We start from the raw sequence: 19,096 nt of genomic DNA, 5'->3' as shown, positions 1-19,096 counted from the left end.
GATTTTTCATCTCCTTGAGAAAGAGGTGGTTTTTTTTCAGAAATCGTGAGATCTTGGAAACGGTTCAACTTTACGGGCCCAAAAAATTATCTTCTTTTTTGTCATAAAACAAGCTATGTTTCCTCCAAATTTCAAACTCCTACGACATTTTTTCGCAAAAATAAGAACAAAAAAAAAACAGTTTTTCCGGTTTTTCTAGGAAATTTGGAGGATATTATGTGAAAATAGTGGATATACAAAACTTGCTCATTTTTTTAATCTCTATAACTTTTATATTTAACATTTTCGTCTAAAATTAATAGTTTTGCCACAATTTACAAAACATCACTTTCCACCCCTTTCAAGCCCCGGGATGCGTATTGGCATTCTGTACTATTATTCAGAGCAGCTCTGGTCTGATTCGCAGTATACTATGGCTTCACGTTATGCGCAATTTGATAATACATTATATACTGCGATTCAGAGCACCGATATGGTTTAGTGTTTGTTTTATTACTAAAATCAGCTAACCACTTGTCACACCAAACACTGTTAATATCTTCACCCGTTTTTTTCGCTTTAAACCCCTGTTCTACTAGTTCCAAATATTCGATTATTGAAAACGTATTCTCGTTCCACATTTGAACCAATACCTCTTTATAGATCATTCAAGTCTTGATTTTAGTGCAGTTTGAGAACCTTGATTACACACAAACAAACAACAAAAAATATACTTTTCTTGCAAAAGTAACAATAAAAACATACATCTTGTAAGTGTATGACAATCAAAAACCAATATTTTCTCCCGCGCGATGTGACATTCTTTCTGAATCACAGTATAAATTTGCTATATCGCAGTATAATTTGACTCAGGCCCACGCGCTTTATAAAGTGTAAACCATATCGGTGCTCTGAATCGCAGTATATAATGTATTATCAAATTGCTCTTAACGTGAAGCCATAGTATACTGCGAATCAGACCAGAGCTGCTCTGAATAATAGTACAGAATGCCAATACGCCCCCGGGATTACACCCGCGGAAAAATTCAGCTGTTTTAATTATTTTTTCCCAATTTCTATTCAATTCACCTGCCTGAAAAACCCGGTTTCGTCCGGTAACTAATTTTTTTTGTACAAAAATATTATATGGCCTGGACTAATACGAAAACGGGTGCTTTGTTACAAACGGAGGGAACTTGAACTTTTTGGAGAGTGGACGGAAAATAAACCGCATAATGTAAGTCCGGCCCGCGTTTCAGTGTTTGTGCGTGGATGACATTTCGTTAGTGACATTTTCGTTTTCCGGTGGATTGCGTAATTTGGTGCAATCGCTTGAATGATAAAGAAACGACCGAACCGCATCCATTTACGACGATTGAAATTTTTTCATCGACTTGCTTCCGTTAATGGATAAATATAATTAGTGCCTTTCCCAAATTTGTATTGTAAAATCTTTTTTTTCGCTTAAATGTTGCTGTATGCAGTGGTACGTGGTCAACTACACCACCCATACCAGTCCAGCTAGCTCGAACGAATTAAAATTGAAACTTTGAAAGTTTTATTAATTTCCCCTATTACAATATTTAAAGGACCATTTTAAAGCATGTTCGGTGTCGCTCTTTGTGTTACAAAAGCGCATAATAAGACTGATGTTTAACTTAAATTACGCACAAACTTGTAGGTACATACACTTTTAAAAAATTTAATATATTGACTCTACCATGTATATATATACTAAAATTGGTGTACTACATGCACACACATGTACATAACTTTAATAGGATAGGAAGCAGACACTCATATAACACAAGAACAAGAGACAAATTCATAATTCCAAAACTCAATCATTCATTCTACAAAAAATCTCCCTTTTACAACGCGACAAAACTCTGCAATATTCTACCCGAATCTATCACCAACTGCGACATAAAAGAATTCAAGGTAAAACAAGTTAAAAAGTAATCGTAAACGATTTACATAAAGCGCATTTCCACTTGCATTCATTTCCCATTTGTAAGATGCAACTTCTGTTAAAATCGTAAAAATCCCGCCACAAATATGAAAGATAGCGTTGCACATGGGCAATCCATTGTTGACGTGCTACTTCAATTTCAGTTTATGAGAAGAATTTCATTTCAATGCTTTTCTAAATAAGAAAGTTGGAACTGCGCATGCGAAAACCATTTCAATGCTTTTGTAAATAAGAAAGTTGGAACTGCGCATGCGCAAACCTAAATTTTAAAACTAATTTACTATAACTAACTAATAAACTAAGATTTTCCTTTGTTCCAAGCGCCTAAGTATCAAATTTCACTTAAATAGTTCCATAGATAAAAAGTTGGCACGGCGCATGCGCAAAATAAAATTTTGAAACTGGCGCTAGATTTTCCTTTATTCCAAGTGCCTATGTATCACATTTCATTTAAATTCTTCCATAAATAAAAAAGTTGGCACTGCGCATGCGCAAAACCAAATTTTGAAATTGGCGTTTGATTTTCCTTTATCCCAAGTGCCTATGTATCAAATTTCGTTTAAATTCTTCCATTAAATAAAAAAGTTGGCACTGCGCATGCGCAAAACCAAATTTTGAAATTGGCGTTTGATTTTCCTTTATTCGAAGTGCCTATGTATCAAATTTCGTTTAAATTCTTCCATAAATAAAAAAGTTGCCACTGCGCATGCGCAAAACCAAATTTTGAAATTGGCGTTTGATTTTCCTTTATTCCAAGTGCCTATGTATCAAATTTCGTTTAAATTCTTCCATAAATAAAAAAGTTGCCACTGCGCATGCGCAAAACCAAATTTTGAAACTGGCGTTTGATTTTCCTTTATTCCATGTATGTACAAATTTCATTCAAATACTTTTATAAGTAAAAAAGTTTGCAATTCGGTTTATAAATGGTCGAGATGCGAAAAGGGCACTGTGAATTTTGAATCGATTCGATTCAACTTTTGGCATTGCGTATTATATGGCTAAAGCTATGCCCATATTGAATTTCATGCAATTCAGTTCATAACTAACGGAGATGTAAAAGCGATCGAACATTTCTAAACAAAGTTATCGTTCACACGGACAGATAGATGGACAGACAGACAAAGGAACAGACGGACAGACCAACAGGCAGACGACAGATAGCAATGCAAAATTATAAACGATCTCTAGGATCGTTAATAAACGGCAAAAGTGTAAAATTATGGAACATGTAAAAAACGGTTTTTTGTTTTTTTTACAATAACTTTTTTTATAAGCGGCACAGAAAAAATTCTTTCCTTGGTACAAGACTCGACACCATAGCGAACCAAATAGCGAAAAAAGTAGAACAATAGCTCTTAAGATAAAGAACTAGTAGCGTCGCAAAACGAGCGGACGGACGGACGGACAAAGTGGCCACAATAGCGCATTTTTTTTTTTTTTTGTGGAAATGCGCTAAAAAAATTAAGGATATACTGCTCCAACATGCGTTTTACTCAGTACAGGATTTATTAATTTCTTTGTAAATAAACATTAAGCTGCTGCAACGCCACCTGGTTTTAAACATTTCGTTATTATGTGTATGTATTTATTTATTGACGTATCGATAATTGTTATTCAACAATTCAACGATTAAATGATTGATTGATTGATTGAATTAAAAGCTCATCTGTGTACCGTAAGGCGTTTTAACGATTTTATTAATCTCTTTGTAAATAAACATTAAGCTGCTGCAACGCCACCTGGTTTTAAACATTTCGTTATTATGTGTATGTATTTATTTATTGACGTATCGATAATTGTTATTCAACAATTCAACGATTAAATGATTGATTGATTGATTGAATTAAAAGCTCATCTGTGTACCGTAAGGAACGATTATGAAGTAAAGTTCTGGGTACATCTACACCTGTAGCACTTGTTATCAGCGAAAAACGCACGCGCGACAACAACAACGTCCTTATCGCGTCCGAGCAGATAGCACTCAAATGCACTTGACCAAATGTTTCTTGATTCATCATAACGCAATGACACAAATACTAAAATTACAAATTCTGATTAAATAAACCAATTTCGGGTCCACTTGTGGGAAGTGTTTCAGCGCAAAGTATGTTTATTACCGACACGAGACGTGAGGTATTCCAGGCCAGCAGCGTCGCGAGGCGAATTGAGTTACTGTCATGCGAGTACACAGGCGCAGTACCTATTTGTCCGCTGTCGAGTCAGAAACTCGCATTGTGTAATGGAAGGAAAGTTACCCTTACGCTACACATTGATCGTTTTGGAGGGGATTTGCTTGGAAGTAAGGATATGAAAGAGATGCTTTGAGTTGGGGCATGGACAACTCTGCTAGTAGCTGGGTCAACGCACTGCATCGTAAGGACACACAAGGCCTTGCCACAAGGAGCAAGGGGGTAGAGTATAATCCAGGTTATGTTCGTGATTATAATTTGTCTATTTGCCATTTTCTGAAATATACCAGCGTTTTAAATATAAACATTTAGTCCAATGTTCCCAAATCGTCATACATGGGCAAAAGTAATTTCAAATGGCGCAAATACATTTCGTTGTGATAGCAACTGTAGCGATAGCCACCCTCGCTGCCATCGCTTAGAAAGTTTCCCAGCGTGGCATCCGGCCGCGACTCCGCAATTACCATGGGCAAGCCGACGGCTGCGGCTACCAAACCTAAGCAACAGAATTAATCGCGAAAGTAATGGAGGTATCCGTTACCATAAGCCGCTCTGGAGCGGTACTCGTCATTTAACTCCTTTAATGTCGGAGGTTTTGCTTCAGTTTTGAGGAATTTCATATGTTTGACCAATGCCTCGTGATAGTAGCTGAGCATGTGCCCAAACCCCAGACTTTTGGTATCTAGATCGGCACCAACCACAAAAAAGAAATGCAAATCGTCGAGTGGACTTCCGTATACAGAAAACTGAAAATCCAACTACGCCAAACATTAAAACCATTGCAGAACTTGCGCACTTACCAAAATGGCATCTGTCGGATTTCCATTTTCATCGTAGTGAAACATAAAGTTAGTTGTCCAGGCATCGCCATGATTTAAGACGTTGAACGTTTTGGAAGGTTGAAGAACATCTTGTAGTTTACTCTTAATTTTCTCGTAGGATAACTTGCTGGCGTATTCTTGCAGGTCTAAGGAAATAAAGGTGAGCATCGATTACGGCATATGCGAGAAACCAACCTATGCTCTTCTCGCAAACCTCAAGAAAGCTAGGAATGCCAACCGAAAAAAAGCCATCCGTCACCTCCTTAGTACCATACAGTCCCACGTAAAACTCCTCGGACATCTTTGGATTCTGGAAAGCAAGGTTAGGTCCATTTCATTCTCATTAGCGCTCACCTTTTCGAATACCGCCACCGATGCTGCGTGAAAATAAGCCAGCTTGTCAACGAGGAGCAGAGAATGTCGCAAGTTAAGACCGGCTATGCGAGCTGGCATTTTATAGTCCACGAATGTCATGTCTTCCAAAATTAAAATAGGCACTGGGGTGGATGATACATGGTAGGATTTGGGCGCAACCTTTTGGTGATAGTCTGCAAGAACACCATGAGGGATCTATCAATCTTCCTTTGAAGAAGTTACCTAAATTGTGCATGGCAGGAAGAACATCCCCATACACTCCTATTTCACTGTCAAAGCCCTTCGTTGCGGTTATCACGCTGGCCGCCTCTTCATCTTCGGGAAAAATCTTTGCTATTACGGGATACTCCCCTTCTCCTCTGTAACGGATGTCAGAGCGACTGACAAACATAAAAAAATTCACTTACCCGCCCTTCTTTGCGTAGGTAATTTTGATTCGTAGCAATAGACTGGTAAAATTATCACCCACCTCGCCGACACTCGACGTGCGAAAATTTAGAATTTTTAAGGCGTCATCCTTGAAATGGTCTCTCAAGACGTTTTCAAGGAAGGACTTCGTGATAAATTGTGGTGCGGTTGACATGACGAGCGGAGCAGTCGTAAAGTGTGGCTGATATGAAATATTGCTCCTTTAAATATCCCATCGGATACCTGCAGCTCGATAATTGTTTACATGTAACGCATAGTTAATGTCTAATGTCTAACGCGTATTTAACGTTAACGATGCCGCTTTTAATTGCATCGTCAATCTTTCGCCTTTATTCCGCAAAAGGTGTACCTCAAGGGCACGCTCAGCCCGTTTAAGAGTGCAGGACCGGTCGGGATATTACCTGGAGCCGCTGCTCTTACACTTGTTGCACCTCTCTGGCTTTAGGGTATATCCCCGAAAGCTGGAGGAAAGTAGTGTACTTACCTAAACAGGGTCGTGCTAAATATGACTTTGCGAGGGATTACAGGCCCATCAACCTAGCATCGTTTTTTTCTAAAAAACGGTGGAGAAGCTGGTTATAGACCACTAGATCCGTTCCAACATGCTTACAGGGCTGGTATGTCCACGGAGATGGCTCTACACAGCCTGTTGTGCAGGCTGGAAAAGGGAACGTCTTCCGGGGGGGGAGGGGGGTTGTAGACTACGTTGATTCAATTAGTGAGGCTGCTGAAAGCCTTGGTATTGATGGGTCAATCGTAAGATGAATCTGAGTCATGCTCATTATATCCTCAATTGGAATGACGGAGATGAGCTCATCGATCAGGGTGGGGTGTTGCCTCCATCACTGTGGTGCCTGGTACTAGACGGGCTCCTCCGCACCCTGAACGAAGGGGGGGGGGTATACACAGGGTTACGTGGAAGATCTCGCGATCGTCATAACTGGGGAGCTTCCACACACAGTGAAAGACTCTTGAACAGGTGGACAGGTGGTGCAGTAGCCATGGTCTTTCCGTTAACCCGGAAAAGACCGAGGTTGCTCCATTCACGAATAGAAGGAGAGCGGACCTTGATGGGCTCGCTTTTCGAGGACGTTAACTGAGTCTGACCAGATCAGTGAAAACTGATGTCAAGTTGTCCCCGCCCACGTGAAATAATTTGACAAAAATATCTCGACAGTTGGTGCTACGTGAGTGCTCTTTAGTGCTCGAAGCTTATCGTTAGTGCTGCTATATGACAAAAATAAAAATAGCGGGGCGGGGCCAACTTCACAACTTCACGCCCATACATTTTTAATTAGATGAAACCGCATGTGATTGTTAGTGCTAGGGTAGTGCTGTTTTGTGCTCAAAAATTGCGATTCCAGCATTTCATCTTTCCAAGAAAAACGAAAAAAAACTAAAGTATTGTGTGAAGTTGGCCCCACGCATGACTGGTTTTTAAAAAAAAAACTAATACGATCGTTAGTGTTACGTTAGTGAAATTTTGTGCTCGAATATTGCGAGTCCTTTCCATAAAATATTGTGTGAAGTTGGCCCCACCCATGACTCATTAAAAAATAATAATACGATCGTTAGTGCTACGTTAGTGCTATTTTGTGCTCGAATATTGCGAGTCCTTCCCAAGAAAAACAAAAAAAAAACTAAAATATTTTGTGAAGTTGGCCCCACCCATGACTCATTAAAAAATAATAATACGATCGTTAGTGCTACGTTAGTGCTATTTTGTGCTCGAATATTGCGAGTCCTTCCCAAGAAAAACAAAAAAAAAACTAAAATATTTTGTGAAGTTGGCCCCACCCATGACTCATTTTTTTTTTTTAAACCAATACGATCGTTAGAGCTACGTTAGTGCTGTTTTGTGCTCACAGATTGCGATTTCAACGTTTTTCGTTTCCGAGAAAAACAAACAAAATACTAAAATATTGTATGAAGTAGGCCCCACCCATGAGTCATTAAAAAAAACTAATACGATCGTTAGTGCTACCTTAGTGCTGTTTTGTGCTCGAATGTTGCAAGTCCTTTCCAAGAAAAACAAAAAAAACTAAAATATTGTGTGAAGTTGGCCTCACCCATGACTCGTTTTTAAAAAAAAACTAATACAATCGTTAGTGCTACGTTAGTGCTCCTTTGTCCTCGAATATTGCGAGTCCTTTCCAAGAAAAACAAAAAACACTCAAATATTTTGTGAAGTTTGCCCCACCCATGACTCATTTTTTTAAAAAAACCAATATGATCGTTAGTGCTACTTTAGTGCTGTTTTGTGCTCAAACATTGCAATTTCAACGTTTTTCGTTTCCGAGAAAAACAAAAAAAATACTAAAATATTGTATGAAGTTGGCCCCACCCATGACTCATTAAAAAAAAACTAATACGATCGTTAGTGCTACGTTAGTGCGGTTTTGTGCTCGAATATTGCGAGTCCTTTTCAAGAAAAACAAAAAAAAATTAAAATATTGTGTGAAGTTGGCTCCACCCATGACTCGTTTAAAAAAAAAAAACTAATACGATCGTTAGTGCTACGTTAGTGCGCTTTTGTGCTCGAATATTGCGAGTCCTTTTCAAGAAAAACAAAAAAACAAAAATATTGTGTGAAGTTGGCCCCACCCATGACTCACCAGGTACTCGTTTTTAAAAAAACTAGTACGATCGTTAGTGCTATTTTGTGCTCGAATATTACGAGTCTTTTCCAAGAAAAACAAGAAAAATACTAAAATATTGTGTGAAGTTGACTAAATTTATGACTGGCTTTTTTAAAAAAACACACACAATCAGCTGCGTCGAGTCACATTATAATTCTGGGTTGTAATTATTCTTTATGAACAATAATTTAGACATACATAGTAATCCATGGCAGATAATTATTGTTGCAGTTACGTCATGATAAATGTAATTCTAAAACTAGAACTTTCTCAAAATAAACCATATAAAATATTAGAAACATTGAAAGACTTTATCTATCGATCTTGATTGAGCAAATATTAGTAATATGGTCGTTTATCAGCTTTTTTAACCAAAGTCAATAAATAGGTGTAAGGGGCAGGGTGGACATGGATATTCCAAATTTTTATCCATATCCACCCATACATTCCTAGATAATGTAAACCATAGAATGGGGGCGACATATACGCATCTAAGATCTAAAGGCAAACAAAACCTTGTTCCTTATCATTTTTAAAGTTTAGAACAGAAATCTGATGTTTTATATTACCAAATATTAATGGATCAATGACACTTATTCAAAAAGTGGAAGTCTAAGTAGTCCAACATTTTCGAGATATTCATAATTTAGTTGTAACATCGCCGGTAGATCTGTCTCGTCTAGACGTTACTATATTACTATGTTTCTATATTACTATATAAATGCCTTGGCGGTACCGGTACAAATTCAACGGTGAAAAGAAAGGAGGGTTTTAGTGGGTATGCCTTGGAGACTCCCACACTACCACTCAGGTGTCCATAAAGGATTTTTCTCCTCCCGTGTACAAAAAAATTACTTTATTAGTATATTCCATTCCTATATTACTATTTTACTATATTACTATCTTACTATATTACTATGTTTCTATATTATTATGTTACTATATTGTTATATTATTATATTACCATATTACCATATTAATATATTACTATATTACTATCTTACTATGTTACTATATTACTATATTAAAAACGAGTCATGGGTGGAGCCAACTTCACACGATACTTCAGTTTTTTTTTTCGTTTTTCTTGGAAAGATGAAATACTGGAATCGCAATTTTTGAGCACAAAACAGCACTAACCTAGCACTAAAAATCACGTGTGGTTTCATCTAATTAAAAATGTATGGGCGGAGCTAACTCCACATCTTGACTTTTCTGGCATTTAACAGCTCTAACGTAGCACTAACGCCGTGTGCGTTCGTTATTTCTATAAATAAAAGTTGAGTGTGTAGTTGGCCCCGAGCCGATATTTTTATTTTTCTCATATTATATAGCAGAACTAACGATAAGCTTCGAGCGCTAAAGAGAACTAACGTACTTAGTACTAACTGTCGACACATTTTTGTCAAATTATTTCATGTGGGCGGGGCCAACTTCACATGGGCTTCAGTGAAATATCTGGGAGTCATCATTGACTCCCGCCTGACCTGGAAAGAGTAGACTGCGCCAATAAGCAGAAAGGCCACTGTATGTCTATGGGTATGTGGAAGGGCTTTTGGTTGTACATGGGGCTTGAACCCTCGACTGGTATATTGGCTTTGCATTGTAGTGATAAGGCCAATAATACTGTATGGTACACTTGTATGGTGGCCTGCCATCCCCAGGGCAACCTACAGGAAGCAGCTAGGATAGGTCCAGCGACTCGCCTGTCTGGGAGTCACTGGAGTGGAGCCATGAAAACCACGCCAACTTTGACCATGGAGGCACTTCTGAGGTTTGGGACGAGTGGAAGGATCGAAGTAGCCTTGAGCACGTGCAGATCAGGGAAGAAACCCTCAGATCCGATCCCCTCCTCGCAAGAAGAGATGTGATCCGGGCCTTTACACTTGTTGTGGAGGCAGAGGCTCGAAAGGCATACGGATAGGGAGCAATGGCTGAACTCGGATTGCCCGTTCCTCAAACCTGAGGGGCTCGTGTGGTTTACAGACGGGTCTCTAACAATGGGCCTCTGGTATGCCTAAGTGTTGCCCGGTAGGGCTCTCCTGCGAATAGAATAGACCTCAAGGGCGAATCATCAAAATGGGCCGCTATAGCTCGCCCTGTGCCGCCCCACAAGTCCAACACAGACGAACCTGATAGTTTGTGGGACCGTCCCACATTCGCTCTCACCAGAAAACCTAATGCGAGATTATGCAAGATTATACAGAAGAACCTTTTTCGAATAATTGGCTACCAAGTACCATGCGTAGTCGGAAATTATGGGAAATTTGTAATTTAATATACGATTATAAAGTTATTCGCATTAAACACGTTCAATGTAATTAATCTTTCCTTGATGAGCTAACTTGGCAATTATAAAATTACATTCATTACAAATATTCAATTCTTTGAGATCGCCTCCATTGAAAACGTCCGTGGTTTTAAAAACTGATTCTTTCAATTGTGATCGAATTATTCTTCCTATACTATGGTGAGAGTAAGCTAAGTTGCAAAGGTTGTCTTCTAACAATCACCCCCGGTTTTTACAATCTTGCTTTTAAGGTTTGTGCTTTCTACGTTCTCTCCTTAAATAATTTACCCTTCTCTATCTTCTCGATGAATAGCTGAGTTTTGGGCAGGGGCTTTCTAGACGGGTTAAATAAAAAGTATCGACTATCACTCAATTAAAGGGGTACAAGGACAATCTATACAAAATAGTACGTCTCATATAATGAATGGCTCCTTTGATTTGAAATTTAAACAAGGACACGCAAAAATTTGTTGATCCGACGGTAAACGTCAATGTCATATGTAATGGGTGTGAATTTTCAATTACACATAATGCTTTTTGGCATGAGCGTGAAGGAATGAAATTGTGTAATTAACTGTATGTAATGTATATTAGGTTTTGTAAACGTATCATTTGTTGTAAGTTTAAATTTAAAATAGAGGGAATGTACTTTGCTCGGAGAAAGGTGTAAATGTGCAGCGAGGAGAGAGAGAGACGGTAAATTTTAGACTGTCTTAAGTTCGAATTTAACCCGAGGACTGAAGTGCTAGAGTATTTTCAAAAATTAGAGTTGTTTAGATAGTTTAGGTTTTTTTTTAGGTTCAACGTAACTGTAATTATTTGCTTTATGTGTTTAGTTAAAATAAATGTATTCTAATTAATGTAATCTTTTGCAATCGTACCTAATTATTACACAGACTCATCTTTACTAACACGAACAAAAAGGTTCTCAAATTCAAACGTACACCGGGCGAATTATGACAATTGCGTAATTCCTCCAGGCTCCAGTATCAATTTCGGTAGTAATATCTTGCCCAAATTTTGATCCCTATCTGTTGAAATTAATCAAGTATCTCCGAAGATAAAAATTAACTTAATGATTCCTTATTATTATTTACCCATTTATTTATCTGAGCTAGCTGGAAGTATAATTAAGGTAATACGAAAGACTTCACACCGACATCGACATAGAAGAAGAATATACACGGTGTATCATCGATAATTTGTAACCGTCCGTTACACATATAAAAAAATGTTATGTGCTCACAATCGACAGCTTCAGATGTGCGGAGATTTAGGTTATGAAAGCTTAACAAGTCTATTCACCTCGAAAAAAGTACTATTATAGACATTATTTCCGCGCATTGAAAATTTGCACTGTTGTTCGTATTCGCCATAACTTTGCTATTATGCATTTTAATTCCTTGTAGGTTAAAACCCCTGTTGTTCGTATTTAGTGTAATAGTTTCTAAGGCTAAGCCTATAAGTTTATTTTTACATATTTTAAGCTTCATTACTGTAGGTGCCCGCAACTTTTTGCTCATCAACTGCCATCAAATTATAAACCACCCTGCGACAAATTACAGGTGGTAGACTTAACTGAGACGCGAATTTGAATAACACAAAATAATAACACTTTACGATAAAAGGTGACTCATTATACCTCGCTCGCGGTTCAACGCGGATTTCGGACAAAAACAAAAACCACCCCACTAATTCGCCGACTCAAACCTTTTCCACCAATCAAGACCAACTTTCCTGTCACAACGACTCGACGCAATTTCCGGATGACTCCGCAAAACCCCTCGATAAACTAAATTTTTTCTGTAATTTGAGCCAGCCTGGAATTTGAGGAACACTTGAACACTAAGAAAAAGTATCAAATTCCGTTAACGGGCTCCCGTTACATTGTACGCATATATATACCCTGATTGCAAAGAGGCAATATTCATTCACTTCATTTCATAGCATGAGAAAAGAGGGAAAATGCGACGGAAGAGAGAAGACCATAATGGCTATTTAGTATGATCCGTATATTGAATAAGTTCTTCGTATTTTGATCAATTATTTTAAAGTCGATAGTCTCGAATGAGCAATAGTGAAAACGTTGTCAGTGAGAAAGATAATTGGTTGCATTAAATGGATAGTAATAATAAATCGTAATAATAGAGCGAAATCACATACAACAAAACAGGATTGCAAAAACAGGTTAAACGCAAGTTGCAAAACAAGGAACTGGTTGGGGTACACGCAGGTAACAAAACACAAAAGAGTGATTCATAGTTGCTGCAATACAACCGACGAGTAGTTTGTCGGTTCCCCTTGGGTCGGGGAACTGGTCCCTCGTTTGACAAATACCGGCGTAAAGGTGAGACTCGATACATCAATCACAGTCAGACAGTTAGTTACAATTCCCATCTCTGAAATTATCTCTTCACGGCGAAAGGTCTTACTGTACACACAAAAACTCCATATACTTCGACAACCCTCGCCAATCGATTTCTACACGTTCAAGAATCAATGCTATTGAATATGAGCAGGCTTAAAAATCGTGGTTCCGAATACGAACTCCCCTACTAAAAATCGTATTTTGTTATTACTTTTTATCGTATCAATAAAGTGTTTACTCGACTCTACGGTCGATCCCCCCTCTCTAGAACCAATTGATTATGGGGAAACTGTCTCTTCTGGAGTAGATTTCTCCTACAGTTCCTTATTTTCGGTGTTATAGATTTTGTATTACCCTTAGTTAATTGTGTTGCCGTCCGAGGTCGTGCAGAGTTTTCTTTAGTTCTTCTCGACACACGCACTCCTTGCACGAAGACGAGATTCGATCATTACTTGTAGAATGTACACGCCATTACTTACTTGACCATTGTCAGCCTTTGCTGGTACTGTATTGGTTTAGTAAAGTTTTTCTTTTGTTATTTTTCTTTTAACACTTCGCTAACGGTATTTGCGGACATATTTTACAAGTTTTAAGGTCGTTTGCGCTATGTAACGAAACAATTACGCATTACTCTTGACTTTGGATAATCATTTTTAGGCTTCTTACTTCTGATTTACTCTTTTCTTCATTATTACCTACCGGATTGTGCCTTCGACATCGATCTTTCTGAGTAGAAATCGCCGAATTTTAAATTTTCTTAATATTGCGCAAGGAAAATTCATTTGTGAAGGTCCACCGCCATTTTAACAAGTCAAGAACGACGGTATAGGTGAGTTTCTACATTAACGGCTGCGAAAATTCTACTTCAATTCTACCAAACAACTGATTTGACCTGTAACCTAATTAAATGATGTTTATTGACCTGCACTTTGATAAATAATTGTTCCTGAGTTGTAGCCCCAAGTATATTTACGAAACTGATATAATCGCTCCGTTATACCTGACGCTACGTACTTTGTTTTTGTCGTTGCCGAAGATTTGATTTTTGCTCGCGTTACCATTAACGACAAAAATATAAATGTGTAGAACACAAAAAGAATACATCTAAAAACGGCAGTATCTACCAATATCACACCAAAATCCAATAAATTCAAACTTACGTACCCCCCACAACTTAAAAAGAAGGAATCCTACGAAAATAACTACCTCAAAAAGATATAATAAAGTAAAATAATTTAAAAATTCAAAAAGTGGGGGCTAATTATGCGCCCAAATTTTGAATTTTGAATAATTAAGTAACGATCAACGAATAAACGTAAAAATGCAACTAAAAAACACCGACAAACGAAAACCAAACGATCGCAATAAAAATATTTTGAAAATTCAAAAAATTGGGGGGTTAACTAAACGCTCAAATTTTTGAATTATAATAATTAAATAACGATCAACCAACCAACGTGAAAATGTAACTAACAAACACCAACAAACGAGAAACAAACGATTGCAATCAAAAATATATTGAAAATTCAAAAAGTGAGGGGGGGGGGGTTAAGTATACGCCCAAATTTTTGAATTTTGAATAATTAAGTAACGATCAACCAACAAACGGTAAAAAATGTAACTAACAAACGAGCAAACGATTGCAATAAAAATAATTTAAAAATTCAAAAAGTGGGGGGGGGGGCTAATTATGCACCAACATTTTAAATTTATAATAAATAATAATTAAGTAACGGTCAACCAAGAAACGTAAAAATGTAACTAACAAACACCAACAAACGACCAAATGATTGCAATGAAAATATTTTGAAAATTGAAAAAGTCGGGCTAACTTGATGCCGGTGGAGTCAACACTGGCTAATAGAATACTAATATGCCACACAAAAATGCGCTGAAGTCCCTTCGGTTTCACACCGCACACGAGGACTTTGGTCCTGTCAGTCATCCCTGAGATCAGGCCTGAGATACTTCCACGAAACGCCGAGTAGAATTCTCATAATTTCATTAGACGTTCAGTAGTTGCAACTTTCTAACCATTTTCTTAATGCAAAAATGTGTGCGAAATGATATTTTTTTGCTATAAGTCACTTTGCTCCAACAAATTAATAATCAATCGACTCTGTATTATTATAACTACTATGATGTAGGTGCTATAATTAACAGGCAATCTATCAAAGTTGTTGTCGTCAAACTACGATACTAGACTACGACTCCATTACATTCCTAACGGTAAATGGATTTCAATTGATATCTGCATAAATGTCCTCTGGCGCAATATCACTAAACTTACCAAAACCATATTTAAACAATTCCAAAACCGATTAGCAAAGTAGAAAAGAGAAACGCTCCAACAGAAGAAAGTAGAAAAAGGAAGGTGTGGACGTGTGCCGAAAAAATTATAGATTTTAGGCAGAAACGAAACTCTGAGTCTAAGTGAAAGAACTCAAATGTGTATCTCAGGTCCACCAAGACTTGCTTGGATCAAAATCCTTCGTCAACCATGCCAAAATTTGCCCAAAAAGCTTTTTTTTGCGTTATGTTATTGAAGGTCGGCTTTATGGTTCAGTGCTAGAGCGCTGGGCTATAAATCCGAAGGTCGGGTGTTCGAACCTGGGTTGAGGTGAATTTTTCATCTGTGGCAGAGATGGGAATTACCTTAAACCAGTTTCGAACATTCTGCCGGCTACTCCGAATTAGGTTTTCCTGCAGTTTTCCTAATTCATAAGGTAAATGCCGGAGTAGTATACAACAACTTAAGACCTTCTGCAGAGGCACCTCTAAAAAGCATCACTCTGTAATTGGGCGCAAGCCTGTTGAGGGCCCAGAACGAAAGAGGGATAATAAATAAATAAATAAAGAAGGTTCTCAAAATCTGCTGATTCTGATTTATCCCAGTTCATATGAAAATACAAGCGTAATTAAAGCAAAATGCCCAATTATGTCATCATCATATTTTATTAGGAGTTGATAAGTTGTTAATTCTCAGAGGAATTTGCTTTAATTTCTATGTATTCCGTTAATCTATTCGAGTAACTGGTAATTTATGGTAATGCGTAATAAGTACATGCAATGAAACTATTCGCGGTATTTGCAATTAAACAGTCATTGGTGTAGCATTCCATGTAGATTCGGATGGATTGACTGACGCCAGAAATAATAATTGCTTCGGAACATTCAAGCTGTGAAATAATAGAGGTGTATGAACTCCCAGTACATGGTCGATGCAATGTAAGCAAGCTCGGGTGCAGTGGAATGTTATGGAGTTTTCTTACGAAAATCGCGATCGCCCGCATTTATTTCTAAACGTCGAATAAACCGAAATAGATAGGAAAAACTTATAAAAGAAATAACAAGACTAAATTTTCGCGTAGCGTGTCTATTTTAAACCGTTTATAATTTAAAAACATGGAAAAGTGGAAAACACGGAGATACACTTAGGAATCAGAATTTATTTCGTCCTTGTAATTTGTTTATTCTTGTCTGTTTACGGAAATTTCGTGTTATAAGGTACAGCAGGTCATATTCGCGCGTTGTATTAAAAGGTTTATCTGGCCATTGCGATAAGAAAATCTGTTATCGCAAAATTTAATTAATTTCAAGATAGGCACGTGTTATCGCCGATAGAAAACAACAAGCGTGCAGTTTATTTCGAAGCTGGCGTTAATCAAATTTGATTTTGATTGACTGTTTATGAAATTTTAAAGAAGAAGATTTTTAACAGCTTAAGACCTTCGGCAGGGCACCTCTAAAAAGCATTCTGCGGTGAGCCCAAAACAAGAGAGGGATAATAAATAAATAAATAAATAAGATCAATCACGGCTTTAGTTAGATGTCGTAACTATTCGGTTACAGTATTTCCCACCTCTGTGACTGTCTCTTCTCAGCGAAAAGTCAGTACACACATCAAGACATTCGATAATTTCCACAAATTTAAACGAAGGGCCACAAATTAAACTTCGGGTCAAGGCCATGTAGTCAAATTTTAGGTCAACAATAGTACAGATATTTTGACACCTTAAATTTTGATAGGTGTTCAGTATACAGGGTGATTCCTATAGTACCTGCCACCGTTTGGGAGCGTATAGGGGGTGCCTAGGGGAGTATTTTGATATAGGACACTTGGGGTCGGAAATCTAAAATAAGGGCGCCAGAACCAAATTTATCTTCTGGAATTTCACGCCTGTATGTAGGCAACCCAACCGACCGACGTTTCGCGCGGAGCGATGCAGAGCGAGTTAGCGCGAGGAAGCGACATGGGAGGGAAGGAGGGAAAACGACAGTCAAAAGCAATAACGTTTACAAGTGTTCAACGTGGCCACCGTTGTTCTCAATGCACTTCCTACATCTAGCCAACTATTATTATACTATTGCCATAGTGTTTATTCACTTGATACGCGTCGTTGCAGACGGGATTTCGTGGGTTTAAACAAAATTCTGATCAAGTGTCAGCCACACATCGCCGCCTGAGATCGCTCCGTGTGCACCGCCGGCCGGTTGGGTTGCCTACCTACAGGCGCGAAATTCCAGAAGGTAAATTTGGCTCTGGCACCCTTATTTTAGATTTCCGACCCCAAGTGTCCTATATCAAAATACTCCCCTACGCACCACCTACACGCTCCCAAACGGTGGCAGGTACTATAGGAATCACCCTGTATATATTACTACGTGCCAATAGCGACACGTGAGCGACAACAGCGCTGTAGTATGATTGGTTGCCTACTCAACAGGAACTACTGGAAGGACACGACATTTTATTATCGTGCATTGTTTTGCCATTCGTGAAGCGTAAAATAATCAAGATTGCCACCACTTCAAATTCAAAAGTATCGTTTGCGATTCAAATTGATGAGAGGACTGCCATTTTGATAACGTTTCTTCATTTACAATGGTCAAAATTAATCAATATTATATTGTTTATGGCTGTAAAAGTAAAAACACCTGCAAGAATTTCATTTGCAGTAAAAAAAAAGGGCAAGGATAGTTTAAAACTTCACATTTTATCAAAGTACAACTCTTCAAAATCTTAAATGTGACCAGTGCAAATAAGGATCATTTAAGAAATCATTGTCTAACGCATAATATTTCGTCATTAATCAATTGCTATCATTGTAATTACACTACAATTAAGTCCGTTCGCTTAAATCGTCACCTATTAACACACAACCTTATCAAAAATGCTATCTAAATTTAAATCGTCATTTATTAAAGCACGGCACATCGAAATATACCTATTGTTTAATATGTGGTCTGTGTAATTGTGCCAGAAATGCTAAGCATAATCGAAGTAAGGGAATGTCGGCGAGTTGTTCAAGCTAATTCACAACAGCTTCGAGTTAGGATAACCCTATGTTTACAAGACGCTCCTAACTTCACCGGCAAAATATAAAGCTTCATAAAAAATGCTCATCTTAATTTGTCAATAAAGAACTTAAAATACTTGCATATAATTCGTGCAGGACAAATAGAATAGTTACATTTAAATTTGAGGATTTACATGAACATTTTACAGATGAATTAATAACCACGTCTGATAGGCGCATTTAGTCAATTCTTCTTTTTCTTCTATTAAACTGTTGGCTTAGTAATTGTATTTTGGAGGTGAAGTGTAGCTCCAATTTTCTAATGATATGTAAAAAAATCAACCCAAAAAAATGACCAACTCAAAGATTATTGTTACAATTCCTTCTTCCAATGCCCGTATTGGTGCAATGGTTGAAATTGTATGCTGTAAGTCATAACAAAAATGCACGTTTAGGGGTAGATCCCTCCCTTGCCAGAGGAAAGCGGATAGCTCCACTTCTAAAAGGTGTTTTGGTCCAACATAAAATTGTGCAAATTGACTTGCTTTAATCATCAAACGCCCTATAACCGCATTTTTCGACTTGTAGGACTAGGATCCGTTGATTGCCTGTGGCTAGGACTACAAAGATAAAAGGTGAAAGATAACCTTCTACCATTGTTTAAATACTTTATTTAAACAATGCTTCTACTCAATTCAAATCATCTGCGATTGAAGAGTTGCCTATGAACT

At 37.8% G+C, this 19,096-nt stretch overlaps 1 protein-coding gene across 1 annotated transcript; it reads right to left on the bottom strand.

Moving 5' to 3' along the window:
* Positions 1 to 4,382: 4,382 nt before the first annotated feature.
* LOC116181228 lies at positions 4,383 to 5,954 on the bottom strand. Its single transcript, XM_031501527.1, has 7 exons — positions 5,747 to 5,954; positions 5,562 to 5,698; positions 5,319 to 5,512; positions 5,160 to 5,274; positions 4,944 to 5,110; positions 4,685 to 4,901; positions 4,383 to 4,639 (listed from the first exon to the last, which is right to left on the bottom strand). Exons 1-7 carry the CDS (start codon positions 5,920 to 5,922, stop codon positions 4,452 to 4,454), a joined length of 1,194 nt encoding a protein of 397 aa, XP_031357387.1. The 5' UTR covers positions 5,923 to 5,954; the 3' UTR covers positions 4,383 to 4,451.
* Between the last annotated feature and the right edge of the window lie 13,142 nt (positions 5,955 to 19,096).

Source organism: Photinus pyralis, unplaced genomic scaffold, assembly GCF_008802855.1.
Source record: "Photinus pyralis isolate 1611_PpyrPB1 unplaced genomic scaffold, Ppyr1.3 Ppyr1.4_LG9, whole genome shotgun sequence".
NCBI classification, from domain to species: domain Eukaryota; kingdom Metazoa; phylum Arthropoda; class Insecta; order Coleoptera; family Lampyridae; genus Photinus; species Photinus pyralis.
The sequence above is the reverse complement of the archived record's forward strand: the minus strand, read 5'-3'. Positions and strand labels throughout refer to the sequence as shown.